This window comes from Linepithema humile, chromosome 6 (genome assembly GCF_040581485.1).
Source record: "Linepithema humile isolate Giens D197 chromosome 6, Lhum_UNIL_v1.0, whole genome shotgun sequence".
Lineage (NCBI taxonomy): Eukaryota > Metazoa > Arthropoda > Insecta > Hymenoptera > Formicidae > Linepithema > Linepithema humile.
In genome coordinates, this window is record NC_090133.1 from 18916402 (window position 1) to 18938289 (window position 21888).

Sequence of the window (21888 nt, forward strand, 5' to 3'; positions counted from 1 at the left end):
GCGTCGCGTGCAGACAGCTATTTGTGAACGGGTTACACGCGACATCTAGTTACACGCGAAGCCGACGACCTTCTCGAAGGGGGTAAATGTAAGAAGTGCAATTAGAAAAGAAACCGCCGCAATCCGTTTGAAATTCTTTACAGTGCTACTTGTTGCGCCCAATTAATTATAGGCCCCCGCCGAGAATGACTCGCGCCTAAATTACGGCGAATCGATCGTTTGACAGTTTAAAAATGACATCGCGACAACCGTCCGAAAATATGTGGACGGCGGTGTGACATGTGAACTTGAACCTGTCTGTATGCATACACGGCCTTCGCTTTTTTACAACGGCCGGACGATAAATGGTGCGACCTGGCGCGGAAAATTGGCACGCTAGAAATAAATCGATCGCCGCTTATCACGCGAACGGGGAACGGTTCCGTACATCTCGATTTTAACCGGATGATTCTTCAGGATATATTCGCAGCTGTCAGAGATTGGGAAGTAATCAGCCTAATGAAAGCGACAAAATCGACACACCTCGATTCGTCTGCTCGCGGATCAATCTGCCATTAGGCTCCCGAAGTGCTCCCAAAAGAGCATTTCCATTTAATCTTACCCAAAATCTCATTATAGATGTAGTTAGCGAACTGTGTATCGCGGAGATTCGGGAGACTTGGCGAATTAAGCTTTAACAGCACGAATTCTCACCTGCCTAGTTTGAACTGGATTCTTAATGAAAATTTAATTTAAATTTCAATCACGATAATCCTTTCTGCGCATATTACTTTTACACCCAGCGGCTAAAATAACTTTTATAATCTTGTCGTTTCGACAAAGAGGATATAACACCTTGCGCGAAGTGAAACGCTAAAATAACAGAAACATCTGCTAAAGTTTATTAAAATGTCTCAAATTCGACGTATTAGTAAAAGGAACATCTTTCCTCGAACGTCAATTGGGAATCTTTCTAACGTTCGTGCCGTTACGAATCAATATTTTAGGAGCGTCTTCCCGACCCGAATTAAACATGAAGTCGTAGAATCTACGCAGCTCATGCCGCACGCATGATAGATTGCGCCCCGCGTACGATAGCTCGTGAAATGACGGTGTATCATAATAACGATCTATCACGCCGGCGTAATCTCGCGTACCAGCGCCGGGATATCGACGAGTCTGCGTCTGCGAGCAGAGAGTAGCTCTTAGCCTTTCCATGTGCTTACACAAACGGCCGCGAGCACCTGTAATGTCTCATCTCTCCGGCGGGAAACGGGCGAGGGGGGCTAATGCCGCGCATTAAAAACTCCGTGGTTTTGACAGGCGGATCGCGAGAAACCTTCTGCGTTATCTGCTTCTCGCAAACGTGCTCGGAGTGTGTTCGATCAATAAACGGTTGGCCTCCACTGTACTCTCGCTCCAGCGTGCAACCCTAGCGATCTTGGCGAGCGTCATCGCTCGCTAATGCGAAGGAAGCGGACTGATGACGGACACTCGTGCATTCCGTTCGAGATGAGCGTTCTATCGGCGTCGAGTATGCATTCCACGAAAGCAAACTGGTTAAAATAAGTCTTCTTCGTAGATATTTAACGTCAAAAATTTTCTCAAAAATAATCTACTATTTTTAGTTTGCTTTTAGCCTTTAAAGAAAAATTTGGTTTTATTTTTATTTTCAGTTGTAACTATTAGCTCCCTGAAATTATCAACTTTAAATAATTATATAAAATAGAACGTAATTATTGGCACGTAAATTGCGAAACAAATTTTAATTAATTTTTGTTTAATGAGCTTATTTACGATAAATATAATTTTCTAAATACTTGTTTGTTAATTGTCGGCTGACACATCAGTATTACGGCTGAGGTCACCGGTTACCTCATACCTCGCGTTCAATATGTTAAAGTTGTTAGAATATGATATAATTAACATAAAAGATAATATCGGCACAATTATTAAAATTATATAATTATTACGAACAAGGGGATAATTCGCGCATATTGAAACGATCGTTTTATTATTCTTCCAATAAACGCATCAATTCGCGTACGATACATTTCGCGTCGATATGCACGAGTGGCATGTCGAACAGGTGTATCCGCTTAAGTAGAAAACGGCTGAATGTGAGGCTTTGCGCACTAAACCTAATGGATCATGCTGTTGTTGTTGTTGTTGTTGTTGTTAACTTTCATCCCCTTACGACGCACGCATCGCTGTGGTCGCCAAGCCTTCCCTAGAAGGTTAATCGTCTACAATTGCTACACGAAGGGACGACTAGCGACCGGGTCACGCAAATATTAAATACTTATTAATGATACCGGGAATTTTTACTAAATAAGTTAAACGTATATAGAAAAAAATAATCGTATGCCATCAGTAAAATTTATATTTGTGCTTATTTAATGAAATTTTATGACGACCATTAAACGGACATGTGTCATTTTTAATAACCGCGTAACAATGTTTAATTTATCATTGAAAAATTATTTTGTTATCACATTTATCAAGCAGTTCCAGTTGTGATATCGTCGACCTGATTTTATATTAAATAACATGTAATTTAATCATAGCTTTAATAGAAATGTTACAGAGATATCTATCTTCACGTAAATATATGTTATTAATCTTTAATGTAAGTAAGCGGAGAACAATAGTTAATTTTCATTATGCATTATATTCATATCACACGTAAGAGAATATGTGTGCTCCTTTCACAACGTTGTAAACTCATATGGTATAAACCTTTCAGCAACATTCAGCCTTTAATCCTAATTTACGATATTCAGTTCATAATCCTAATTTTCCGTAAAACGTTAGATATCAGAACGTTATATCAGCAGAACAATGCAATAAGAGACTAATTGTCATTTTTATATGTATATCAACTGTTCTTTCATTATTATCCATTAACCTGATTGTTCTTTACTCACAGGAGAAAACATAATGAAAAAAATGAGTATTTATGTCAAAAAGCAAGGAAGAATTGCGCATTTTACTAAAAATGCATTATATAGATAGCAGAGTAAATAATAATAACGGAGAGACGCGAAGAAATGAAAATGATGATAGAAAAGGCAGAATTATATCACATCCCCTGCATATCCCGTTGTATATAATTTGTTCCAGAAGCACTGTAACTCATCCTATAACATTTTCTCTGCAAAATCTACGAGAAATTTATAGCTGAAGGAGAAATTGTTAGCTGAAATTTTTCGCTAAAGAAACATTATTTGCCGTTATTTTTAGCAAGTTTCCAATTTTGTATTAAAAAATAATAATGACGCTCGAACCGTCAATTAAATTTTTTTGAAGATAAAACGTAGCTGAAATCGATTAAAAAACAAAATTTTGTTATCTAGTTATACTCTTTTGCGCTTTTCGTCAGAATTTAATTTTGGATAGCACTGTATAACACAGTGAGCGTCGATATCTCTCGCTATTAAAGCACCCGCTCTCCTTCATCGTCCATCCCTCAGCTTCTACGGTTGAAAGGGCATCCGGTGATACTCGGTACACGCAATCGGCGCTCAGTCAACAGGATGTCTGATATGAAGGAGTGAGGAAAGGCCGCGGTGAAGTGTCAGGGACGACGATCCGCGAGTGAACTCCTTTTCGGATTCGTCGTTCGCGTCGCGATCGATCCGACGAAAAGTCGACGTTGCCTGGGGAGAGACCTAAATCATCGCGAAAATCCTTTCAGCCCTCCGTTGAGGGATATCCGTCTCCTACTTTCGCGTCACAGTCTCGTCCCAGGCCAGCGCTGAAGAAGCTTCGCTGCAATTTGTCGCGGTCGCTGGCGACGACAAAAACCAGAAGTAGAATATGCAATTTATCAGGTTTCCCTTGTATTATTGCGACCGGACAGAAATCGTAATGAGACTTTCAGACAAAGCGCGTGCTCCGTCCTGTCCTCGCTGAAAATCGAACAAAAAAGTCCGTCCGCATTTCACGCTCGAATTGTCGTAGTGAACGAGATACTCCATCAATTGCTTTGGAGTTAATGGCTCGACTCCGCTAATTCCCGCTCGCAGAATATAAATCTTGCAAGGGCAAGTTTCTAGTGCGGAACTTGTTACACAAGAACGCGTGTTCCAAGCTTCCAAAGTTATTCCAAAGTTATTAATTTAGTGGTATGAAAAATAGTTTAATCTCAAAAATTTAAAGAGAATTAATAATTGAAGAAGTATGGAGAAAACAGTAATTATAGTATGCTACTAAATTATTATTTATTTAAAAATATTCATGCGCAAACAGAGTACGTAGTTATTTATAGTTAGAAATTTCCAAGCAAAAAATTTTTAACGGCGGAGCACTTTTCAATGTGTACGTCGCTTTTTAAATAAATAATCCAATTGCGAAAATCATGAAATTTCTTTCAAGATATGACAAGCGGAAAAGGCTTTAAATTCATATTTCAACTCTCTCTTCAAAACGGCTATTTTTCAGAGAATATTCACTTTGTGTTACCTCGCTGAGTTCGACCGTGACGAAACTATTTTCACGCTCGGATATTCCAGGAGTGAGGAACGGGCATTCCTCATTTCCGGGGAATGAGTAATTAAATCGTTACCAGAATAACACGAGCCGTTTCGCGAAGGGACAAATGCCTTTTATCTCGCGGATCCACGTGCGCGTGCTGCTAAAAATAAATCCCGCCCCGTTTTAACGCGCGCGGAGGCGATAAGCGGCGGCGGAAAATAATCAATTCGATTACTCCACTCGAGCCACTGCGCGACGTAGGTGTTACAAGACCCCGGAGCCCTAGATAACCGTTTATCGTACGATGCAATCTGCTCGTGCCTAGCCTGCCGGCGTGCCTGCGGCCGCGTTAAGTATCGTTCACATAAGGATTAATGTTGCTGCAGTGGCCGTTGGCGCAGAATTCTTGGCCCACTGCAACAATATGCAACCGTTTACATAAATCTTGCACGTATTAGCGCTGCTGTACGGCAGTGCGGAAACACGCGAGGCCCAAATTCTAGGAATATAACTGCTGCACCGAAGAAACCGACCGACCGGACTTCGCAATGTTTCGACTTCCGTAATGCAGAAAATCTTCATATAATATAAATGACTCTTGGATATTTTCATTGACAGAGCTCGTACGTTTTCTCACAAAAGCTCTCTTGTCAAAAGAAATGAAATCAAAGTATTGGAAAGATGTCGCAATATGAAATTACATTTTAATTACCAGTGCCGCATTTTTATTGCGAAAGATATTCATTAGTATTACATCATTTCTTTTATATTCAATGTATGAAAGACGCGTGTATTAGAAGAAAAAAATGTTCATTATACTAATTTGTCATCTTTTTTTTTTCAGGAAGAATTTTCATCTGGAATTCTCGATGGGAGGTGCAGAACTGAATTAATAAAATTCAGCGAAATCGATCTTCGTATTACAAATTTACTTCTGAATGTTTCGGCCGACAGCTACTTTTCTCTTCAAAAAAAAAATTAAGGTAAGGAATTTTAATTATTTAACTATTTTAAAAACTGAAATTGTTTCTCATGAAAGCAAATTACATCTCGTCACGATCCAGAAGATAATTAATTTTTTAAGTACGCGATTTTTGCACGATATCGCTTATTATTCGCGATATCATTGACTAATAATATGCATAATCACCGATAAGTTTGATGTGAGAAACGCTTTAAGCGATCGATTTTTACGTACGCGCTTGTTACGTGTCGATCGGTCGGTGATGGCCCGTCAACCTGTTTCTCATCGACGCCTCTCGCTCTCATCGGCGCTCATTTACGCGGCGCTTAATAGACAATCAAGCGGCCGAGGCGGCCGAGCAAATTGTTTCGATCGACTGCCGCTTCCGGCGACGTTCGAGGCCGCGGATGATTGCCTCGTTTGCCTCGCTTTAGTCAGTCGATTATTTTTCCCCGGTCCTACAATCGCTTTGAGCTTGAATCCTTATTCATTGTAGATCGATAATCGTCAGGAGGATTTAGTGAAAAAGAGCACACATGAGAATCTGATAAGATCGAGAAAGATCTGTCCTTAATATCAAGTCGTTCGATCAAGTCCCGTTGTTTGAGGCCAAAAAATCACTCTCCACAAAATGACATAGTTATCGTAAAGTTAATATTTACTTAGCAATATTTACTAGCACTACTTTCGCTGCAAACAAGAAATAATATTACGTAATAATCTATATTTTTCTGCATTTTTTATCGCCATTTAAAAAAATTATTTTTGTAATAAAAATGTTTTAATATCTGTTTAAATATTGATGAGTTTAACGCAATTTCAAGCGTCACATTTAGTTTAATATTCGCCAAGGCGATGAAAGTAAACGTATGTTTCCGTGCATGACAATGTTCTAATTATATTCGCATAAATACGACGTGCTTGCAGTCGTCGAATATTTAACAAATGATTGCATCGTCTGGTCTGGTCGTTTTGCGGAAATGGAATGAAAACAAAAAGCAAGCGGTATGAACGCGGTAGAAACAACCGGTCGTTTGCGAGAATCAGTAGTTCGAGCTCAATTAGTCAACCGACGCAGTAGTGCAGTGCAATCGTACGTCGGGCCAAAGAGTGACAAGTAGTTAAACAAAACGTCAGTGGTGGAGCAGACGTTTCTTCCGTTTCGTACTGTTTCACTTCAAATTCCAAGGAAACGTACACCTATAAAGATCTTAAAATTAGAAAAGGATATAGCGAGCAGGCATGTAAAAAAATATACATCGATTATATGACGTTTCCGGTGACCGGATTGCGCGCGTATTCTTTTCCGACTCTGTCGCACACTTCGAATCAATTAACTTGGAAAGTCTTCAAGAAAACAATCTGTATAAGTAAATAAGCATTAACATTATATGAGTTAATTAAACATGGAGAATACTCGTAATCGGATTAAAGCGCAAATAACTGCTGGGTCGTTTCACAGCACTTAAGATAATGAAGCAAACTATCAAACTGGAACAGAGGTGGCCGTTTATCCCGGTAATGGCAACCGTTCCACGCAACCTGCATCATGTAATCTCGTATTTAGTCTTCAAGTGGAGTAACTAGCAGCAAAGTGTTCTCGCGGATTAGAGGCTTCATCGGATTAAGAGAAATGCGACGTCTGTTTATCGACTAATTTCTCAGGCCGCGTCGCGTGGCTGCTCAGTCCCGAACTTTTAAGTAAGTTGTGCAAAACGGAGTCCCGAAGTGTAACGCGCAGCGGGTTATAAGTAATTTAATTATTACTGTACATTAAAGGCTCATTAAAAATACGTTATAATTTAATACTGAAATTTAGAAGAATCCTCGTATCGAGTGTTCCAATTATTACGTTAATTGAGGGTACACCTAGATTTGCAAAAGTTATAATTGCAACACAATTACAGCAAGTAGTTCAAGGAGAAATGCAGTTTGACATTTTCTGGTCCGCCCTTGGTTCCGCTAGAATTAAACATCGATGGGTCAAGGGCGTCCGTCGCTTTGATACGCGCCCAGCGAAATGCATCACAAAACTCCGTGAATTAAAACTGCCCAGCGACTCTTCGATACCGCGAGCAGCGTAGAATATGATCGATTGCGCGCAATGATATTGCAATTTATTTCATATTGCAAACACATTAGTGCATTTATCTGACATTGTTATCATTATTGAACGCGTGCCTTCGCTTCGGAATAAACATTCCTTCCGTGAATTTACGCTACGGCAGCACGCGCGCGACGGACGATTTCGGACGCGGCAACGCGCGCCGAAATTTATTAGATTCCGTGCGTATCCAAAAATCTCGCTCGCGACAGGGCTTTCGATATCGCGCGGGGTTTCTCTGATAAAAACCCGTCGGCCTACATCGGGTCGGTATCTGGCGTCCGATTTTCAACGGCGAGACCCGCACAGCGAAACGTAACTGCGACGGACGAGGGAAATGAAAAGCGGAAACGGCGGGTGCGGCGACAGTGAAACGCGAAACACAGGCTCGGAGGCCCCGCATTCGTGATGCCGCGGTGCTCCACAACCCGTCCCCATTGTCCGCGCGCACAATGGAGAGATCTTTCTGCCGCCGCACTTCCCTCGGCGCTTGTTGCTCCGATGGGCGGCTGACTAAACTTTGCCCGGCTGCCGTCGCACCACGTGCGGTGCGCGTCCCGCCGCCGCACGCCACCCCGGTAATTTCCCGCACAAACGGATATAGGCGGCACCGCGTATACGCGCCAGGAACGCGAGAGGAAAATGCGCGACGGGCAGGAGGAAAAGGGATGCCGCGAGCAGGTAACAGAGAAAGAAAAGCCCGTCGCTGTGAGGGGAGAGAGAGAGAGAGAGAGAGAGAGAGAGAGAGAGAGAGAGAGAACGAGAGGGAACTGTGCCACTGTGGAAAGCGGCTACGCGCGCAGTAGGATTCGCCTGGGGATAGGTCAATCAATGACCTATTTAAGGCGTCTTCAGACAGGTCTCTCTCTCTCTCGCGCGCGCAGCATCCACCACCGTGTTCGCTACACTTGGTCGGGAGTATTCGCGCGGTGATAAATACGCGGCGAGATAGAGTTGTTGCGTCCACGGCAAATGGGGCGAAAGCGCTACGCGTGAAATGCTTTCATAAATTAAAGACACCTCACGAAAGCGGAGCGATTAAACGTAATCTCGGGGAATTTTCACGTTGAAGTCGCGCAAGGAGGCGATTAATCGCGTTGCAGTCTTAATCAACGGGAAATCTTTTCTAGTGATTCGCTAAGTAACAGAATTTTGTCACGAGAAAGACAAGAGTATTCAATCTCAATTTTTTTTTTTTTTTTTTTTTTTAACAAATATGTATATATTTGCGATTGCGCTCGAGTTTTTAATTCTGGAGATAAAATACTATTTTTCAGTCTACCTAATATTTGACGTCACTCCTTAATCGCTAAAACGTGTCAAATGAACAGCAGCACAGATGTTTCTTTCAGATGTCAGAAAAAACGTACAGATTTCCACTGCATTTCGTATTTTCATAATTTTACGTGTGAGTCTTTTGTAATCTGATTTATCGCCTGATCAAACAAAATTCGTCGCATGAGCACTACTACATCTCTATAAGCGCGAATTTATCCGCAAAGCAAATCCGCTATTGATAAATCGTTCGACTGGATAAACGCGTTTCTCGATATCGCACTTTATCTGATCTTATCTGATAATCCCGCTACACATTGCATGGCAGCTTAGGAAAATCAACAAAGCTGATAGCTGTTAACGGCGAATGCTGACGCACGCGCAACCTTGTGCAGTCGGAGAGATGAAATAAATTCCTAATGAAGATCGACTGAAACAGTTCGCACCAGCTTACCACGACCATGAAAAGTGAATCTGTGTTCGTCAAATGTACACAAAGATGCAGTCGATACCTTCTATAAAAGCAAATCATAGCAACTCGATATCCAATGATCGGACTTTAATACCATTTTGGAAAAGATTTTCTGGTTCTACGCGATAAATCACGGATGACGTAAACATCAAAAGCGCGCCTTAAAGATGTCTAAATAATTTAAAGACTTTAATTCATCTTAGATTATTCTTCTTAATTAAACTTCTTAATTACTGAGGCGCGCTTTAAACTTTGCGAAGGTGTTCAAAAGGCGTTCTAGTTTATCGGGCTTTCCTTTGACACTATAAAGACTCATGCTAATCTTTGAGACATTCCTTAGACATCCAACAGACATTTTCATCTTCCGGATTTTTTTTTTTTAAACGCGTAAAACATATTTAGAAAGGATCTTAATCTCTTTTAATTTTTTCAAATATTTTTTAGAAATATATCGCATTGACTGAAACAATACCAGATCGTGCATGTAGGTCAAAGTCCCATAAAGCACATCCATCATACCTAGTGAAGAAGTAGCAAAAGGATATGGATTGGTGATCAGCGCGAGACACCAGTTGCGCGGTCGTCTGGCCTGGTCGAGATATCTGAGAGCAATCGGAACGAAACCTGGATAGGGCAGACCCTCGCCCTCCTCCTCCTCGTCCTCGTCATCCTCGTCGTCGTCGTCGTCGTCATCGTCGTCCTCGTCATCCTCATCATCATCGTCGTTCTCACCGTCCTCGTCGTCCTCCTCCACGACCATACGCCTGTCGGCGGACTCGCATGCCCCGTCCTCGTCCTCGTCGTCCTCGAGGTCGCTGAGCTCCGCCACGTCGCTGTCGGAGCCCTGCTCCCCGGCGCCGCCGCCCGCTCTCGACGCGGATCGGTACCGGTAACCCTGAGGATAGTGCAGCGACATCCTCGAGTTCCCTTGTTGTGGAGTGCTGCCCCTCTATCGCGCGCACGGCGTGTCCTTCTCAACGACGTCGCGGCCTCCTCGGCGCCCGGGGCTGCGTGAGGCGACGGTACGCGGACTCCTCGCGGGGCGAGATTCTCATCGCCCGAGCTTGCTTGCGTCCGCAGTGCTTTCCGCGCGCGCGATCGCGATCCTGACACTAATCAGCCGATCCCGACGGCGTCATCGGGGACGCTCACGCTCACGCTCGATTCGCTCGTCCGACAACACCTCGCCGCGAACACGTCGATCCTCTTCGCCCTCGGGCTCCTGTCTCAACCTTGATACTCGTCGCGCGCTGCTCCACACTGTCGCGATCCTGGCGGCAAGCGAGCGGCCGCTGATCGCATCTTACGGCGGAGCTCTGCGGAGGGTAGCGGACCCAAGTGCGAAGCTACCTCTCGACGCGCCTGCCCGGTCTTCCTCTCACCTGCGCTTCTCACCTGGGGACGTGGCGAGCGCGCAGTAACCTTGCTCCGGTGGCGCGGTGTCCCTGGAGGATGATCGCGCGCGATTTTCACCGCGAGGTCACGCGGCGCGGAATCTTCGAGAGAGAGAGAGAGAGAGAGAGAGAGAGAGAGAGAGAGAGAGAAGAGCGAGAGAGAGAGAGAAAGAGAGAAAAACAGAGAACGGGACTCCCGGTGATGCGATCAGGTTTCGAAGAAGAGTCACGTGAAGCGCGTGGCCAGAACTGACCCACTAGCACCTTTCGCGGATATCCTATCCACCTGATCGTCGTGTTCCTCTCGTGAGCCGCGGGGTCTATCGACCGCGATGTCGGTCGTGCGGACACGCGGCCGCCAGCGCGGACGTACACGGGTTGCGCACACGGCGGTGGTGGCCAGCTGAATAAGCCGCGCGTTCGCGGCCGGTAATCACGACGACGACGGTGCCCGGCGCAGCGTCGACCGGTGACTGAAAAAAACGTCGAACATCCTCCCGTCGACGGTGGCGAACGCATGCGCGACCCCCGATGTGTGTGCGTGTCCCTCGCCTCATCCGCGTCTCGCGACCTCTAACATCCTCCCCCAGAGAAAATCCGGAGATCTTCCTACTCTTTCCCGCGACCCCTCGCCGCCCCGCGTACCGCCGCGCGGACCATCTTCTCCTCCTCTGGCTTTTCCCCGTCTTCCTCCTCCGTTCCCGTCTCGGTCCGACCGAGGCTCCTTCATGGCTGGTACTCGAGGCCGGCAAGACGGAGGGCGAGAAAAAGAGAACGAGAAGGAGAGAAAGAGACGGAGGGATGAAGAGGAGGCTGGAGAGAATCCGGCCAAGTCCTTGAGATCCTCGCTTTCACTTTCTGGCGCCGACTAAGTGGTTCTTGTGCTTTTTCCCTCGCTACCATCCCCCCCTGATCGCTGTGTCATTCGAAACTCCGTATCCGGTGTCCGACGTCCGACTAATTGATGAATCGCCGCGGGTTATCGCATGATTAGCATCGGAGTGCGGCGATCCCGCCCGCAGGGTGCGAAAGACGATCGGGCGGAAAGCAAATTCAGCGGAAGGCAAAGCTCCTTTCTTCAGTCAAGTAATGAGACGTGAAAAAAATATCGATAGTACGGAGGGTGTACTTGATAGATGACGTATAGTTGAAGAGTTCAACTTTACTCAATAAAAAACGCTGACGATTCCATTTTTCAACGCTTCGAGAGCAGCGACCGTGCGGAGAACGTTTTCCAATTCATGCTTTCGTGTGCCGATAGGAACTCCGTCAAAAATAATATATCAAAAATAGAAACGTTCCTCGACCACGGTTAATTTTTCAAGAAAAATGCGACTTGCGGAAAAACTTGCGGTACGACAGTGAATTCATTCAAGTTATTAATGATTGATAATTGATATTTTATATATAATAATAATCGAAATAATTAAAAATTTATATTATTTATCAATAATATAATACTGGAATATATTTCATAAAAATTTAATAAACACATATGCGCATTTCTGTAGATTATACTGTTGCTTATTATATTGTTACTTATTACTTGTTTTTAAAATAGTTAATTCTCGAAATTATTAAGATTTTTCAAAAATGATTTAAATATAGCACGAATTTCGAAAGAAGCAAAAAACATTCAATATGATAATTATATTTTACTAGTAACAAATTGTATATAACATATTCAATATCGCATTAACATTTGTGTGAAGAATAGATAGCAGTCTTTGTCCTTTTTTAAAGAAAACTTTCGCAATGCGGACTCGAAGCTGAAACATCACAACGCTTGCTAAGACTGACTGCCTGTGCGCTCCGTCTATCTATTTCTGCTCGGTGATCGGAAAACGTGTGTATCGCCGTTACGTGATTTTCAAAACGGAGAGAACGACAAGGTAATAGCGATGATCAACCGTCCGATACTGGATACGCGATTAAAGTCTGCGCGCTGTGTCCGGAAACGATCAAATTCGTTCGAGATTACTAACGCGTCGTCGTCGGCCTTAATCGACTCCACGCGCACGGCCGAAAATAGATATGGACCACGCGTATTCCGCGTACGCTGCTCGGCCGTTTCAAGTGGCTTGGCGCATTATGCGGTATTTGATGTTTCGCGAAACACACCGCCCGCTGCGTTGATAACTGATGGAGAAAGAAAGAGGGAGGCAGAGCTGAAGAGGGAAAGAGAACGACGCTTGACATACTTTCTGTACAGTTGCGACTTTATTTGGAACCAAAATATAGGGCCGCAATGCGATATACAGCAACAACGCTGGATTAACGCGCGACGCACGTCGGATATATCTCTTTATTCGGCCGCAATGTGCTATTGATCCGCTTGCGGATGCTACGGCGACTTACTACGCCAATTCTGCAGTCTAACAATGCATTATTTAACACAGGAAATCTTTTTAAGGTCAAGCACGCAATTGGTGCGGCCAGACATATTGTAAATCTTTCGGCGACGTCTTCCCTTCTTTTGCATCGCCGTCTTGGACACGCGACAAATGCGCAACGCAAAATAAATCGCTTTGTACAATCTCACCGTTCATAAGCTGGAAAATTCCCTGTCGTCTAACTGAGTAGCGAGCTCGCTAGGGCTCGTAATGGGCAAGGTACAAGTACGTCGGCATACGAAGGCCGTTGCCCGACCCTTTTGCGGCTTCATCTTGCCGACGACCGCGTTTTTGCGAAGCAACACGTTGTCCTCCTGATCGGGATCGGCTAACAGTAGCACTCTACCGGGTATCAGACGCTCGCGGATAACTTTCAGCATCTCGGCCGTGTCCTCGGCGTCCGGTTTTCCCGCTATATAAATCTGAAAAGAGAAAGCCGTTGAGAATTCTTCAGAGAAGTGATATCTTCTTAAAATTAAATAAATTATCACGCATTGTTAGCAATAAGAGAACGCACCTGCGTCGTGTAGTGATAATCAAGTAGCCCCACCGTCAGTTGCGGGAACATAATTGGCATCTCCATGAGCCCTTTGCCAAACGCACTCAGAAGCTCTCCGGCTTTATCTTTCAGCTCGCTGCGATCCAGATAGGACGCCAAACGCAGTAAATTGGAGCATGCGATAGAATTACTGGACGGCTCCGCGCCATCTTGAGCTGCAACAAAATACGTAAAATGTCCAATTTCGATTATAACTTTCTAATAATTAATTAATTCCCGCTAAGAAAATTGACTAAATTTTACAATAATGCTGTCCATTTCACTATTCGTTAATTCAGCAACATTTTGTAATGAAACTCGTTCTCGTTTTTTTTTTTTTATTTGATGGCTACACTCTTCATGTTTTGGTTCCAACTCTCTTTTCTTTGAATACAAAATTATGATAAAAGCGCAATATAACAGCCGAGTGCAATGAGACATTCAGCAGACGATATAAATATTTGACGTTATAAATATTTGCATACGATGATCTTTACGGCAAAATGCGGCTTTGCTCGGTTTCGTTTACTCGACGTAAACTGCCACGACTACGCACATTAAAGTGCCCTGGTGTTTAATGGGCCGAACTAAAATTACCACAAAAGCGTCCGAGCGTACCGTCTTTCATCCGTAGAATTATCTGAGGATTCTGAACAGTGGAGAAGTAACCGCCGTCCCGCGAGTCCCAGAACAGCTGATCCTGAATGTCCTGCAGCTCCTCGGCGAGCTCAAGCCAGTGCGGGTCGAAGTTGGCCTCGTACAGGTCGAGCAATCCCTTCACGACGAATGCATAATCATCGTGGAAACCGTTTATCGGCACGCTCCTATAAATCACATCGCGGCGATAGCTCACGCGTTGTGACACAGAAATAAGACAACACTCACGTTTGCATAATATTGTCGTCCTCCCCGCGGTAGCAACTGCGAAGTAAAACGCTGTTATTTCTGTCAAACAGATAACGCTCCACAAACTTGGCAGCGTCCGTCGCTAATTCGATGTACCTCTCGTTTTTCACAGCTGTTCCAGCACGTGCAAAACCACTTATCATAAGACCTGCAAATAGATCACAGATCGTTGAATTTCGTGCAAGCACGCGTCACGAAATGCAAAGCGATGACGATGACATAAACGTCATGCGTTGTTTGCATCAGTGACTATGATTCATTACCGTTCCATGCTGTGACGATCTTGTCGTCCAAGTGGGGCCGCGGCCTCTTCGATCTTTCTTCAAACAAGATCCGACAGGCCTCTTTAACGTGGTTTTTGGCATCGTCTGCATTAAGATTAAAATGCTCCGCAGTTTGTTCTATTCCGTCATGCACGATAAACACATTTTTGCCCGTGAGCTCGCCATGAGGATCCTATATTAACGGAGAACAGCGAAATTCATCAATTTTATTTCAGAAGCATTTTTTATTCTACAATCTCGATTGTAACGTACTTGAGCCTTTCGCACATTTCCCTCCTTTTTCACGTTGAAGTGATAACAGATGAGATCAAAATATTCAACATTATTGTTATCGGGTATTTTCTTATTCAAAAGAGTCTTGAGTTCATTGTAGGTCCACACGTAAAACGCGCCTTCCCGTTTTGCCGAAGCTTGCGGCTCCGGGAGCGAATCCGCGTCCTCCGCGCTAAAGAAGCCACCTTCCTTAAATAATGCAACGTACACGCTGTATTTATTTTTCAAAAATATGATTAAAAGGTTTTATTGTATATTAAAACCAGACACTTCATCAAAACATTCTATCGAAATACATTCAACTAGAATACAGAAAGAGCAGAATAATACCTTGTGTCGCAGATCACGCGCGACGTACGTGGCAATATCATCGACAATGTCGGAATAGAACGAATCCTTCGTGGCAATGTAAGCATCAGCATAGGCCTGTATGATCTGGGCTTGATCATAGAGCATTTTCTCGAAATGAGGGACGTGCCATTCACCGTCCACGGAGTACCTTGAAAAGCCCTGAACGCGACAAATAATTGAAACCTATTCGCGCAGAATAATTGCAAAGATGAAAGAATAGATCTTACTTGTCCCACGTGGTCGTGAATTCCACCGTGAGCCATCTTCGTCAGCGTATGTACAGACATATCTAAACATTGCCTACGCAACTCAGGGGAAGTACTTAAAGCATAAGTACTGAAGAGAAAATTGAAGTTGACCGGCTCGGGAAACTTGGGCGAATTCATTCTCGACCTGCTGCCGAATCCACCGTATGTCGGCTCGTATGCATTTGCCAGGAGATGAGCACACAACAGCGCGCATTCGGCCGTGGGAAATCCATCGTCTTTCTGCATTAGAAAGATAAAATAAAAACGCATACATAACAATTTTGTAAACCTTTAAGCAGCGCTTATTCACCTTTAGACCTTGCCTGCACTCGACGATATTCTTCAGATGATCCACTATGTTAGCGGCGGTTTTGATTATGTCACTCTTCTGCTCTGTCCACTAGAAAATGAAAAAGATAAATTCAATTCGCATAATAAGACGTGATAAATTAAAGACATGTTTGGTAACATATTTATATCGCTGAATATTGTGCTTATTGTATAAACCTTCTTTGCAACTGCCAACAAGAGCGTTTTAAACCCTGGAAGGCCGTGTTTGTCATCTGGCGGGAAGTACGTTCCTCCTGTTACCGGCGTCAAATTCGGCGACAGAAAAACGCTCATCGGCCAACCACCATGACCCGTCCTTGCCTATTAAATATAAAATAGAGATAATTATCTTTATATTTAATAAATTATGTATAATTATATGCACTATATTTTGTAAACTTAATTATGCTTGAATATTTATTAAATATTAGATAATAAGCATTGTAAATAAAATGTGTATTTTATCTGTTTTCAGATTTTACGTGAAAATAATGTAACAATCAACAAAACATTCGATGACACGTACCTGGACGAACGTCATATATATCCTGTCGATGTCGGGCCTCTCTTCCCTGTCCACTTTGATATTAATGAAGTGCTCATTCATAATCTGTGCGATCTCTTCGTTCTCGAACGATTCCTTCTCCATCACGTGGCACCAGTGACACGTGGAGTAGCCGACTGATAAAAAAATCATCTTGTTCTCCTTCTTTGCCTTCTCCAGAGCCTCGTCGCTCCAGGGATACCATTCCACGGGATTCGTCGCATGTTGCAACAGGTACGGTGACTTTTCCAAACTCAAAGAGTTTAGCTTCTTCGCACCAGAATGATCAGTATTCTTGGTGCTACCTTTGAATATTGATGACATTCTGACGGACGGTGAAATGAAAAGCGGTGAATCGCGATTCAACCTGTCCCAAACGCATTTATTAATAATAAACTTTAAGCAGTAAGATTATTTTTTGATAAATCTGAATTTCATATTTTTCGGATCAATATTAAAAATTTTAAACTTTCAGAGAATTAAATAAAAAAAAAATTAGTAATGTTAAAACGGATACATATCTATCCTCTTTAATCCTTTAAGAGGATTTCTATCAAATTCTATCTGTCAGGATTCTATCTTGGAACAAAAATATATAATATATATATGTATATTCTAACATATATATGTAAAATAATAAATGATAGAGAGAGTATATATATGTATATAATTCCTCGCGTGTGTGATTACCTGTTAACGTGTCGTCCCACGATAGGAAAGACACTTTCGGCCAGATGAAAATCCGCACGATACCGTTTTTTAGATAGTTCGGATACGTAGCGAACTGTTGACAAAAGATTGCATCTTCCCGAAATCATAACACGCCTGGCATGGAAAATGCGCGCCGCAAAGTCGATCCTACGCATACGTTATACCGCCAAATAATTATTAAATAATAATTAAATTGAAGTTATTAAATGAACAATTTTATTATTGTTGTGCGTACAACAACATTTCTCTCGATAGAAAATCTGCGAAAAGAAATATCAAGCCAATTCTAAATAATTTCAGAAATTGTTCAAACAAAATTTTAGATTTATTTATAAAAAATTACGTAAATTAAATGTTAAACGTGCAATTTTCTGTTTAAAAATTAAAAATCAAAGATCAAGTTATAAAGATCAGTCTAGTTTATTTTATACTCTTCGAATAATTATTAAACAATTATTTCAATATATTATTGCCTAATATAATGGCAATGCATTTTAATATGTATGCACTAGTGTGCGATGTAATTTTTGTTGACCGTTTATCGATTAGATGCAAATTATTCGATACGTATCCGTTAATTTAATGAATGTGTGGAAATTAATCGATATGACGCACTCTAAAAAAGCATCTTGCAAACAAGTCATAAATAAGCGTATAAGAAAAACTATCTACCACATGTTAGATTTTTTGTGTTAATGGAAATACATAGATGAAAATATTTTTCACTGGCTAATATGGTATATTATTTAAGCGATTTTATAATGAGATGATATACATAAAGAAAATCCTTTTACTTTCAGAAAATCCTATATCAAAAAAAATGTTTTAATATCTCATTAAGTTAATTAGTTAATTCAACGATTTTAATAAAAGTAAACTCCATTTATTTGTAAAGAAAGAAATAAGATCTTTTTTTATAAATACATTAATTTTTCCCTACTATTTTGCATATATAAAAATATTTATAAAAATTTTTTAATAAAAAATGCATTAAAATATCAGTATTTTATGAGATATGGAAGTTAAGATAGTTTACAAGCACCAGAAGTTAGTATATCCAGAAATATATTTTAATGCAGCCCAAATAGTATCACAAAAATTAAGATAGAGAGTTATGAGACACCCAGTATATGCAATGTATCTACAAAAATGGCGGATCTACGTTCTATGTAGAGATTACATATCAACAATGTTGTTGGAGGCAGTCGGCCATCGCAAAAATCGCCCATCGAATCATAATTAAAAACGATAAACTCCTCCGCCACGAGATTAGATAAATGATAAATATATCCACCGATAAAACGGCGTATACATACATACAGAAATTACAGTGTCCAGTCCGAAAGTTCGTCCAGGGTCGAATTTTTTATTGAATAATGCTACTAGATGGCGTGTTGTTGGCGCGTTGAATTAATTAGACATACTTTTACAACATACGTAAGTATTAATTAAACAGTATTTTGCAATGTCACGTAGATACATTACAATTTTATTATGATTGTGAACTTATCTCATGATTTTATACTATACATAAATGAGGTCTCTCTTTCCCACAGTCACATAATAATAACTTGTAAGTACTGCAAATAAAAAAAGTTATATAAAAAAAAGTTATATAAAAAAAAGTGATATTATATAAACAAAGAAATCCAATCATTCACGTATTTAAATGCAATAATGCTGCAAAAGTTATCTCAAACTTCATCTCATTGGATGTAAACATTGTGTGTCCCCACTGTTAAAATAAAAGGAACTGTAATATTAAAATCTTAGACACACTATCAATATTTGGAATGAAGTAAACATTACAATGCAAACGGGATGCTAATTGAGATCCAATCACTTTGACAAGCCGGACTTACAGATCCAACTTATTTTTCGCTCCAAATTTACCTCGTATATCATATTTAAATATTTTGGATATCACCTCAGTATTTAAATCGTTTTAAATGCCGAAAACGTGGCTAAAACAAACGGAGTCAATGAAAGTAGGAAAAAGAGAGGGATCTTCTAACCTGGCGTGACATCGATGTTTTAATCGGAAGTATCCACATCTTAGAATGACAGCTACGTTTCGCAGTCAACAGGTCAATAAGCACCAACAATCTAAAAGACTATGCCACGTGCTTCCGCGGCTATCATGCACTATTTACGTTTCTAGAGGATCAGCAAACACGAAGAGCTCGTCGTGTGCCCGAGAATCAGATGATCGAATCAATAATGAACATGGATAAATAAAAACTTGAATTACAAGATGCGCGTTCTGAAAGACACTCTCTCCACGTCATTAAGGCAAATTTTCAAAACTTTATTTGAACAAAATACTCAAAGGTACAAAAGAAAAAAATATACTTTTTTCAGAAATAAATTTAGTATTTTTAATGGCGAAAAATTTATACACAATACATTGATTATTTTACATATAAGTATAATAACCGCATATGCAATATGGAGAATTTATTTTTCCAAAGTTGGTTGCCTTGAGTTCGGAACCTCTCGAAAATTCTTGCATTTGCTGGCAGTTTGCAACACTTCAGATTTCTAAATTTGGTGTTTGGAGTTAGTTGATTATTACTTCTGTCAACCCAGAATTTGACATCTTCCAAACAATGCGATAATACTGCGAAAGTAATTTGCACACGCGATTTACTAAAGAAAGTTTAGAAAAACGTATCACATTAACAACGTGTCAAAATGGCAGCAATACATCGAGAAGCGATACAAAAACAGATTCAACAGGACTGGGCTAACCGAGAATACATAGAAGTTATCACTGGTAGCATAAAAAAGATTACGGACTTCCTTAATTCTTTTGGTAATGTGTCAAATTGTATTAAAATCTCTTATTCACTTGCACCAGAGTGTTATTTAGCTTATGTATACATTTCTAATTTTTCCATATCTTTTTCAGATATGTCTTGCAGATCGAGAATAGCAGTCCTTAATGAGAAACTCACAACCCTTGAACGGAGAATCGAATATCTTGAGGCATGTGTAAGTAATTCTTTGTATTCTCTAAACTGTAAAAATATACATATTAGATGACATTTTTTATGGTTGATAATATACCAAATATATCTTTTATTTATCATTTATTGCATAATGGCATTTGTTTTGACAGGTCACAAAGGGTGAAACGCTGACATAATTCTTCCATGTGTAATGTTAATGCAATGTCTTTTTACAAATTTTTTTTATTTCCTGTACTAGAATCAGAATAAATACATGTTGACAGTGGAAGATACGCTTCTCGTCCCTCTTCCCATCATCACTTGCACATAGTACAGCATATTCCCACTTAATTATATTAAATAACAACACTAATTATTTTCTTTATATACATACAAAAGATCATTACTCCCATGGCCTGGGTCCCCTAGGATCCTTGGTGAGAGTCATATCAATAGGGAAGGTAGTATATTGTGGTGTAGCTTTAAAATCCAATGTTATAACTTTAAGACCATTCAAATCGGCAAATTTCTTGCCTGCTGCGCATGCCATCAACATAATAGTAAAATAATAAGTGATCAATCCTTTTTTCTGCCAATGATGAAACACTCCACCAGTAGCTATTGCTGCAATAGGAGAATAAAACGTTTCATAACTGTTTATAACAAAATTAAAATATCTAATTATTTATGTATTACATACAGGCGAGCACATAATTGGCATAACCATCCTTTCCTCTGATCTTTGTTGCTGTATATGCCACAGAGGCAAAAGTGGCACACATAGCAGTAATTGGTATCACCCAATAAGACATGCAATTTGCTGCTCCCCAAAAAGTTTGTGTTTGTGATAACAGTATGCAGTCATATATGCCTATGCCTACGCTGGTGCCAAATCCATACTTGGACAGCCCGATCACCTTTTCAAATGGACGCTGGCCTTCAGGCGCATCGCTATATTTCCAGTTGTTTGCTAAGTAAGTTAAAAGCATGGTTGAGACTGAAAATAGAGTAATTACCATTAATGAATATGAAAAATATATAACAATTATGAAAGATAAGTTTCTTATAATTATTTATGTATTTATGCACATAAGAAATTTTTATATATTTCTAGAATTTTTAAGTAGCAATATTAATTTTAATGTTGACTAACACTTATGTAGTGGAATTATATATATATGCTCACAAATATCAATAGTGAAATATTTAGTTATTTTTTATGCTAGCTATTATTTATCAATTTTATGTATCTCTTTTTAGTATTATACAATAATTAACCATCACACTACATTTGACAATAATTATTAGTTTATAATAATTATCATTTCAGCATTAAGTAACAATCATTGGTTTTATATGAACTATATATATCTACTATGTATTACTGGTTAACTTTTCTTCACAAAAGCTCTATGCAAAAGTTAAAAAACACTAAATATTGAAATAGCAGTCTAGACCAAAATGTGACATAACTTTGATATATACATACGTTAGTTTTTAGTCAGATTTCGCTGACTTAATTCACCATAAACAGGCAATGGTGCGTTGATCAGGTTATGTCACCTTGTAATCAGCAGATACTTCATATGCAATGTAGATTGTGCACTCACTACTGCAGATAGAACACAATTTATATTATGTAATGCTGACCAATTGCAGAGTTCCTTCTCAAGAAAGTCCACCAATGGAATACCG

At 40.7% G+C, this 21888-nt stretch overlaps 4 protein-coding genes and 1 long non-coding RNA gene across 15 annotated transcripts in view; 2 read left to right on the forward strand and 3 right to left on the reverse strand.

The window, feature by feature from the left end:
* Positions 1-11229, reverse strand: part of LOC105678752 (voltage-dependent T-type calcium channel subunit alpha-1G-like) — a 47221-nt gene extending 35992 nt beyond the window's left edge. For 3 of the 6 annotated variants that reach the window (XM_012378332.2, XM_067356892.1, XM_067356894.1), the window contains exon 1: positions 9816-11229. In XM_012378332.2, the coding sequence (XP_012233755.2) occupies positions 9816-10186 (371 nt within the window). In that variant the 5' untranslated portion in view covers positions 10187-11229. The remainder of the gene's footprint in view (positions 1-9815) is intronic. The other 3 variants (XM_067356896.1, XM_067356895.1, XM_067356897.1) reach the window with 1 other exon arrangement.
* Positions 1-16598, forward strand: part of LOC137000428 (uncharacterized) — a 63934-nt gene extending 47336 nt beyond the window's left edge. For all 3 annotated transcript variants that reach the window (XR_010890675.1, XR_010890676.1, XR_010890674.1), the window contains 2 exons: positions 5300-5438; positions 16463-16598. This is a non-coding gene — a long non-coding RNA (uncharacterized lncRNA). The remainder of the gene's footprint in view (positions 1-5299; positions 5439-16462) is intronic.
* Positions 12863-19497, reverse strand: LOC105678754 (spermatogenesis-associated protein 20). 2 transcript variants are annotated; one of them, XM_067356901.1, is made up of 14 exons: positions 19258-19497; positions 18559-18822; positions 17222-17389; positions 16514-16898; positions 16165-16308; positions 15968-16057; positions 15637-15897; positions 15389-15568; positions 15038-15247; positions 14765-14957; positions 14481-14649; positions 14214-14419; positions 13575-13771; positions 12863-13479 (listed from the first exon to the last, which is right to left on the reverse strand). In XM_067356901.1, coding segments are annotated over exons 2-14 (2475 nt in total). In that variant the 5' UTR covers positions 18561-18822; positions 19258-19497; the 3' UTR covers positions 12863-13209. The 2 variants fall into 2 exon arrangements, with proteins under 2 accessions (XP_067213002.1, XP_067213003.1); XM_067356902.1 differs by lacking the exons at positions 18559-18822; positions 19258-19497 and having other exon boundaries at positions 17222-17355.
* A 416-nt stretch (positions 19498-19913) lies between these two features.
* HSPC300 (haematopoietic stem/progenitor cell protein 300) lies at positions 19914-20482 on the forward strand. The gene is made up of 3 exons (XM_012378350.2): positions 19914-20057; positions 20154-20236; positions 20364-20482. Exons 1-3 carry the CDS (start codon positions 19937-19939, stop codon positions 20388-20390), a joined length of 231 nt encoding a protein of 76 aa, XP_012233773.1. The 5' UTR covers positions 19914-19936; the 3' UTR covers positions 20391-20482.
* Positions 20153-21836, reverse strand: ND-B14.7 (NADH dehydrogenase (ubiquinone) B14.7 subunit). Of its 3 annotated transcripts, none has more exons than XM_012378347.2 (3): positions 20894-21227; positions 20588-20817; positions 20153-20262 (listed from the first exon to the last, which is right to left on the reverse strand). In XM_012378347.2, exons 1-2 carry the CDS (start codon positions 21210-21212, stop codon positions 20597-20599), a joined length of 540 nt encoding a protein of 179 aa, XP_012233770.2. In that variant the 5' UTR covers positions 21213-21227; the 3' UTR covers positions 20153-20262; positions 20588-20596. The 3 variants fall into 3 exon arrangements, with proteins under 3 accessions (XP_012233770.2, XP_012233769.1, XP_067213017.1); XM_012378346.2 differs by lacking the exon at positions 20153-20262 and adding an exon at positions 21683-21836 and having other exon boundaries at positions 20419-20817; positions 20894-21190; XM_067356916.1 differs by lacking the exon at positions 20153-20262 and having other exon boundaries at positions 20419-20817.
* Positions 21837-21888: the final 52 nt, after the last annotated feature.

Excerpts from the sequence above, each read along its gene's own strand:
- LOC105678754 (XM_067356901.1), bottom strand. Across the intron at positions 15,569-15,636 it reads TTCACGACCACGTGGGACAA|GGCTTTTCAAGGTACTCCGT; the intron begins GTAAGATCTATT and ends TGTCGCGTTCAG. Across the intron at positions 15,248-15,388 it reads CGCGTGATCTGCGACACAAG|GAAGGTGGCTTCTTTAGCGC; the intron begins GTATTATTCTGC and ends GCATTATTTAAG.
- HSPC300 (XM_012378350.2), top strand. The coding sequence starts at position 19,937 with ATGGCAGCAATACATCGAGAAGCGATACAAAAACAGATTCAACAGGAC. Across the intron at positions 20,058-20,153 it reads GGACTTCCTTAATTCTTTTG|ATATGTCTTGCAGATCGAGA; the intron begins GTAATGTGTCAA and ends TATCTTTTTCAG. Across the intron at positions 20,237-20,363 it reads TCGAATATCTTGAGGCATGT|GTCACAAAGGGTGAAACGCT; the intron begins GTAAGTAATTCT and ends TTGTTTTGACAG.
- ND-B14.7 (XM_012378347.2), bottom strand. The coding sequence starts at position 21,212 with ATGGTAATTACTCTATTTTCAGTCTCAACCATGCTTTTAACTTACTTA. Across the intron at positions 20,818-20,893 it reads TGCCAATTATGTGCTCGCCT|CAATAGCTACTGGTGGAGTG; the intron begins GTATGTAATACA and ends CTCCTATTGCAG.